Raw genomic sequence first — 7,164 nt, 5'->3', positions numbered from 1 at the left:
TTTTTGAAAGAACCGATCAAGATAATTATAAAAAGACTGAAAGAGAACAAGTAAAATGGTTGGATTAAGAAGAGTTAACCGAACCTTTTTTAACTATCTGATTGCAACAAATCTTATTCGCAGTTAATAATTTTCATAAAATTTTGACGGGTAGTTTCTATGATATTAAGAAAGGAGCCTCCTCCTCCAACTCGCCGCAAGTCGTGGAGATCTCTATCCGCCACATAACATCGGATAAGAAATCACTTACTAGGCCCTTATCGGGCCACACCAGTTCACAATGGGCTAAGATTTTCGTATCCTCCGGCCCATTTAGACCTCCGACAGCGAGCGTATGCTATCTTATATCGTTCGTGTGAACTTCAGTCTATCCATTGCTGCTGCTCAGCTCCTCCAATGGCGATATCTACACATAGCTTCCTTCCTGTCCATTTCTCTCCTACTATCTCCAACCGTAGAATCGTCCTATATAATGCTTCCTTCGCTCCTCGCAAAGCACCAGTTACCAGATGTGCTAGGCGGACCGGTAAGCGGAGGTATCCATCAGAGAAGAGGAAGCTCGAGGAGATAAAGAAGAACCTCCTAACGACAGAGATATGGAATCGGGAGGAGGGGTACTGGAGGATTTCTAAGCTCAGCGTACCGGCTCACAAGGACCCTGGCAAGGACTTCGTCGGTTTTTCACTTCCACTACTCGAAGCCATTGCTAAAGTTCTCGAATTCCCCGTAAGTTATATTCATTAATCAAATGGAGTTTTAAAATAAACCCAGAGTTTTACAATATTTGCGAAGGATGACGGGCACTTAATATTTTGTGATGAACATTAAACATTTCTTTGGGACTATTTGCAAATGCAGCAGACCTTTTAAAGCAAAACTAGCTTAGTATAGAAACTGACTATATTGACCCTGATTTTGTCGTCTCAGACCTAACTAAATTTTTTATACCCAGAGCATAGAAGTTTGGAACCCAACATATGAATATTCTTTGCACAGTTTCAGCTTGATTATTTTGATTGGGGAAAATGCAGGATATATTACAAGTAGAGCTGAAATTGTCCCATTTAATTGAATATATCTTTCTATCAAATTAGTTTAAAGGTGTTGCAAATAAAATTTAGTGGCAGGATATTAATCCCCTAGTGCAGCACACTCTAACCTGCCTTGTTTCTTTGATAGAAGTAAATTGTTGGGTGTTATGTGCAAATGTTTGGCATAGTTTTGAGAAAGCTTTGAGTTAGTTACTGCATTGAATGAAATTTAATTATGAGGGACTTATGTTGATTCAGGTTCCTGCAATGCTTCCTGAAGAAGCCTTCACAATTTTGAGGAAATCCTTTGATGCAAGAAAGGTACAGTGAAACAATAGATAAAGCCTATTTCAGAATACATGTGCTACATACAGTCCAAACTGCAAAGTGTGAATTTGTAGATGGCATATTTAGGGAGGGAAAATTAACAAATAGTATTGTTATGGAATTGTTCAAGGTTCATTACGTCTGGTTTATTTTGTCTCGATATAATTATCTTCATTAAGTATTTTGACCAAAGGGACGCGCACTTGAGAAAAAGTTAGGATCAATTGCTTTATTAATCAAAATACTCCTCAGTTGATTAAATTCTAAACATAATTAATGAGCTAAAGTTCTGAAACATTGGAGGTATAATTCAAATTTTCTGCAAAACTTCATGCATAGTTTGTGCCGATAATCTGCAACTTTTACATTGGTTACTTTGAACTAACTATTAATCAGGTATTGAAGGAATCGGCATTTGTTTACACTGTAGACATGGATGTAAAGAAGCTTTTGCACCTCGAACCTCGAACCTGGGACTTCATCTCCCGCTTAGAACCAAAACTTGGCTTAATTGAATACATGCGGGACCCAAAAGCCCCCACTGATTTACTTAACATGCTAGACAAAGGCAAGATCAAGGTTGACGGGCCTAACCCATCTAATGGGTCTGCCCGATATGAAAAGAGGCCGAGAGTGGCAATTGTAGGAAGCGGGCCATCAGGCCTATTTGCTGCTCTTGTTTTAGCCGAGGTTGGTGCTGATGTCACTTTAATTGAAAGGGGTCAACCAGTTGAACAAAGAGGTCGTGATATTGGCGCTTTAGTAGTCAGAAGAGTTCTTTCGTCTGAGAGTAATTTCTGTTTTGGAGAGGTATGTTCTCCTTTTCTTTTTTACAAAATAAATGTTGAAAAGCCATCAATAAGTAGTTGAAAAAACCCCAGGTTATCAAGATATTACATCGAAACCCCACTTCTTATTATTATTTTTTTTTGGTAATTTTAATAAGGAAAGAAAACAAGACTGCCTGTCAAATTGTTTTGTGCTAATAATGAGATACAAAATAATAAAGGACAACAATGTATATATCTAAAATATTCTATCCATATTCCACTAACACAGTAAAGAAAATGGACTTAAATTGTCATGTGCCAGAAGTTACAATAATGCATCATTGCATTTTTAGCTAAGGACATAACTTACATTGTCATTTATTTAAAGTTTTGAATAGTGAATTTTTGGTTCTTTAGAAAGGGGCATAGTTATTTCCAGAAGAATTTGATTCTTTATTATCTCATAGTTAACACATAATTGAAGTGTAATACTAACTATAGAGTCTAGAGATCTTTCTTTGGACTTTGATACTATTACCGATGCATTTCGTACTTGATAACATAAATGGTTATAAACCTTCTCTTATTTCTATTTTTATTGTTTGTTTGTTTCTTATTTCTATTTTTATTGTTTGTTTGTTGTAATTAAAAGCCTCTTAACCAAACCAGGGTGGTGCAGGTACGTGGAGTGATGGCAAGCTCGTGACAAGAATTGGAAGAAATAGTGATAGTGTCCAAGCTGTAAGGCCTTTCTATTATATGCTGTTTTCCTTTCTTCCTATGATATTTGTAAATCTTTTAGGTTCTTTTCCTAATAATACATTGAATATTAGGGTAGTTTGATTAAAAAGGTAAATTCAGGGCTCCGTTTACAGTTGCGTCCCTAACTCTAGCATTCTTCTCTCTTCCACAATCTCACACTGTAGTTATTTGCGGTAATTTGGGGGTAAAATTAGGGTTAACCTTCTCTCATGGAGAGGTCCCTCTTTTATATTAATGCACTCTTACAAATAGGTCCTTAAAACATTAACTAATTAAATATATATAAATAACTCAACACACACATTAGCTTGTGCCCCTAGTCTATCCAAACTATTTAAATTATGTTCCTTTGTAAAAAATTGCGGACTTCACTTTAGTTTTGACTCTTTTGAACAGTATGGAACTATTTGCAAATGATAAAATTGCTGGCTTTATATTTCCAAAGTCAGTAAATTATTGGTTAATTTTCACAAAAGAAGGGGTTCAATTGATAAATACATGCTTGCTCCTTATATTGGTGTTGTAATTGCAGGTCTTAAGAACATTAGTTCAATTTGGAGCCCCACCAAACATTCTAGTGGATGGTAAACCTCACCTTGGAACAGATAAGCTTGTTCCACTGCTCCGAAATTTTCGGCATTATTTACTAGACTTGGGTGTAAGTTTCCATTGTTAGAAATTCTGTATGTAAATGCAATATTCTTTCCATCATTATTTCTTTTCTTACTTGATTCCTTTTCTCTCAAATACTTGATGTATCTAGGTTGACATAAAGTTCAACACAAGATTAGATGACCTTGTAGTTGAAAACAATCAAGTTAAAGGTGTTGTTGTCTCTAATTCCAAAAATGAGCCAGGTCGCAGTTCTGATCAGGAGAAATTATTGTTTGATGCTGTTGTACTAGCTGTTGGCCACTCAGCTCGGGATGTATATAACATGCTACTTCAACATAATATTGAGATGGTTCCGAAAATTTTTGCGGTAGTGTACTGCATATGTGTGTATATTTAAGCCGATTAGTTTCAAAAAATAAGATGTCTTATTTATATGCTTCTATCAAGAAAATAATTGGTATTCATAAATGCAGGTTGGGTTGAGAATTGAACACCCGCAAGAACTGATAAACAGTATTCAAGTAAGTACCTAAGGATCAGGGTTCTTTTTTAGCAAAAAAAACTAGTACTATTACAAAAATCACCTTTGATTATTGGTAATTGCAAATGAAAAGAAAAACTGAAACTAACTGATTAAGAGGAGTGGATCAGTTTTATTGGTCTCTATATTAGGCATACCACATATATTATATATAGGTTCTAAGGGTATGTTGCGGTTATTGAATTAGCGCGTAAGTGGGTGTTTCTTTATCTTTCCTAGGTTCATTTATATTGTAATGAATGTTTCTAGCAATGATAGCCATTATTTGTTTATTCTTTTTTAATTTTTTTTTTTTTTTTAAAGATCCCTATCACTCCTCCCCCCTCAACTTTATTTTATTCAGAAATAACAATTCTAATACGACTTTATATCTAACTGTACTTTTGTAGTACTCTGAATTGGCTAGTGAAGTACAAAGGGGGCGTGGTAGAATACCGGTTGCTGATTACAAAGTTGCAAAAAATGTTGGCAGTGATGAGACAGGAACAGAAAACCGAAGCTGTTACTCATTTTGCATGTGTCCTGGCGGTCAGGTATGACTCACCAGTCCTTTTTGATATTGCAAAAAAGTCCTCTTAAGTCTTTGTAATGAGACTGTTATTGTGAGATCTGACATGATACTGCTTGGTTGCGTTTAGGGGTCAGCATGTGGCTGAGAGTACACATCCAATTTAAGTCTCAGTTGTAATTAATATTACTCTAGCGAGAAAATATAACCAAATAATATATTTTTTAATTACTGAACATGTTTTTACTCATCTCATTTCTTCTGAGATCAACCAGAAAACAATGTTTACTGTTGGCACTTATAGCCCATATCACATATTAGAAAAAAAAATAAAAATAAAAACTAACAGAAGGAAGGATGCTAATATATTAAAAACAAGACAATGTATCACTGTTCTTATAATTGCATTTCCGTGTAATAATAACTGAAATTTATTCATCCTTGCAACCAATGATGATTTCAGTCAAGTTTTGGTTTAAACTTTGCTTGCATTTTGCTTCATGCTAACTAACAATTACATGGGTGTTTTACAAACTATTTAAATTAAGTTGAGTTGAAGAGAAAGCACTGAATAAAAAATAGAGGTGCAAGGACCAGTAAAACAATATTTTAATCTTTAAATGCGAAATATATAACTCCCATTTCTGTCAGGTTGTGTTAACAAGTACAAATCCATTGGAACTTTGCATCAATGGCATGTCATTCTCTCGTCGAGCATCAAATTGGGCTAACTCAGCTTTAGTTGTCACTGTTTCTTCTGATGAGCTCGACTCATTTAGATCCTATGGCCCCCTTGCTGGTGTTGAATTCCAGGTAGTTTATATTTTATTTACTTACAAGCAACAAGATATTTTTAACTGAACTGTTTGTCTTCTACAACCAATATTTTTTTATCGTTTGCAAATTACACACCCCTTTTGAAACTAATTTAAAGAAAAAGGTCGCCAAATTTTACCTAATACTTGCATATTATCTCAGTGAATCTGATTCGTATGTAGTTCTTGTTAAGTTGGAGCCCAATATTCAAATCCTTATCCCTTGATTTTGGTTAAATTTCATCTAAAGAAAAGATATCAGAGATGGCATGAGAAATGTTGGGTGTTTTTTGCAATGACCTCAAAAATTTTGGTTATCACTTCTGGAAATAAAAATATGTTTGAATTTGAGATTACTCTTGCCACCTTTGAAATACAGGTTATTATTATGAAGGTACTGGTTAGTATGGACTGCGTACCTGTTGGTACCGAATCAGTCAAGTCTTCTATTGATATTGTCTGTACCATACCTGTCTGTATGTTATTTATTTATAATTTTCCTTTTGTTATTGAATTTAGAGAGAGTTTGAAAAAAGGGCAGCTGAAATGGGGGGAGGAAATTTTGTTGTCCCGGCACAATGTGTAACTGATTTCCTTGCTGAGACATTGTCAGGTATGATCATTCTTTTTCTTTTCAAAATCGTTTCACTTCGGTTTGAGAATTGTCATATTGACTTCACCTTTTTACTTTTGGATGAAATACTTTCCACATATCAGTTACGTCCCTACCAGCATCAAGTTACAGGTTGGGGGTGAAACCATCCAGACTACACGATTTGTTTCCGGCTCATATAACAAAATCTTTACAGTGTTCCATAGAAATGTTTGACAAAGAGGTACCTAAAACATAAGCACTCTTTTTTTTGTTAGAGCAATTTGTCTTGCACTTCTACCAAATGCTTGTAAAATTTTCTCTGAATATCCAAGATTTGGAATATGATGTCCTGTGATTAATAATTTTATAATTTCAGCTTCCTGGCTATATAACAAAGGATGCACTGCTCCATGGTGTAGAGGTAAATTTTTAAAATCTTAAATAACTAATAGAAGTTGATCGATCTTGAAGTACTAATTAAATTTACTTGCAATTCTGTGAGGTCTAATATAATAAAAAGAGAAACAGCATGTCTATGCATTTATAAGTATCAAGATAAAATCATAAACAACAAACAGTTTCTTTACAGTGATTCTCTTCCCGTTATCTGATTGAATTTTGTTACTTGTACAGACAAGGACAAGTTCTCCTGTGCAAATTTCACGACAGGCCGACACCTGTGAAAGCAAGTCTCTAAAAGGGCTGTATCCAATTGGAGAAGGTGCGGGCTATGCTGGTGGTATTGTAAGTGCGGCCGTAGATGGTATGTTTTGCGGTTTTGCTTTAGCGAAACAACTCTCTCTCTATGGGGGAGATTTAGAGGTGGTTCTTGGTAAATCACAAAAACAAACAGGCTTTGTCAAGTATTAATATTAGCAACAACTCTTGACCAAGATAGGAGACATTTGATTTTATTTGTAGGAAATCTAGAAAATTTTGGATAACATACGGCAATTCATTTGTGCATGTGAACTTGCCACAGCACCTCCCTATTACAGGAAGCTTTCTGATTACATTTGCTTCGATGAATAATAACTAAAAGAAATTTAACAGTTGAGGCTTCTTTTGGAGAATTTCGAACACCTAGTGATATATTTTGGTGGAAATTTCAACCCGTCTCCTTGGTGACAGTTGCAAAGCCCTTATTTTTTGGATCCTGCTACCCCCCTATGCATACATACATATAAATTGCAGATTATA

At 35.1% G+C, this 7,164-nt stretch overlaps 1 protein-coding gene across 1 annotated transcript; it reads left to right on the top strand.

Annotated features, from left to right (window-relative positions):
• Window positions 1-348: 348 nt before the first annotated feature.
• On the top strand, window positions 349-6,930 carry PDE327 (FAD/NAD(P)-binding oxidoreductase family protein). The gene is made up of 13 exons (XM_078317317.1): window positions 349-726; window positions 1,290-1,352; window positions 1,755-2,168; window positions 2,798-2,869; window positions 3,423-3,548; window positions 3,654-3,872; window positions 3,979-4,026; window positions 4,436-4,579; window positions 5,206-5,367; window positions 5,889-5,982; window positions 6,087-6,205; window positions 6,341-6,385; window positions 6,598-6,930. The coding sequence occupies exons 1-13, from the start codon at window positions 397-399 to the stop codon at window positions 6,832-6,834; spliced, it is 2,073 nt and encodes a 690-aa protein (XP_078173443.1). The 5' UTR covers window positions 349-396; the 3' UTR covers window positions 6,835-6,930.
• Window positions 6,931-7,164: the final 234 nt, after the last annotated feature.

The sequence above is a fragment of the Carex rostrata genome, chromosome 16 (assembly GCF_964058835.1).
Source record: "Carex rostrata chromosome 16, lpCarRost1.2, whole genome shotgun sequence".
NCBI classification, from domain to species: Eukaryota; Viridiplantae; Streptophyta; class Magnoliopsida; order Poales; family Cyperaceae; genus Carex; species Carex rostrata.
The sequence above is the reverse complement of the archived record's forward strand: the minus strand, read 5'-3'. Positions and strand labels throughout refer to the sequence as shown.

What these genes read in the sequence shown, in the direction of transcription:
- PDE327 (XM_078317317.1), top strand. Translation starts at nt 397, where the DNA reads ATGGCGATATCTACACATAGCTTCCTTCCTGTCCATTTCTCTCCTACT. An exon ending in CCTTGCTGAGACATTGTCAG is followed by an intron (nt 5,983 to 6,086) that starts GTATGATCATTC and finishes TCCACATATCAG; the next exon opens with TTACGTCCCTACCAGCATCA. An exon ending in TAGAAATGTTTGACAAAGAG is followed by an intron (nt 6,206 to 6,340) that starts GTACCTAAAACA and finishes TTATAATTTCAG; the next exon opens with CTTCCTGGCTATATAACAAA.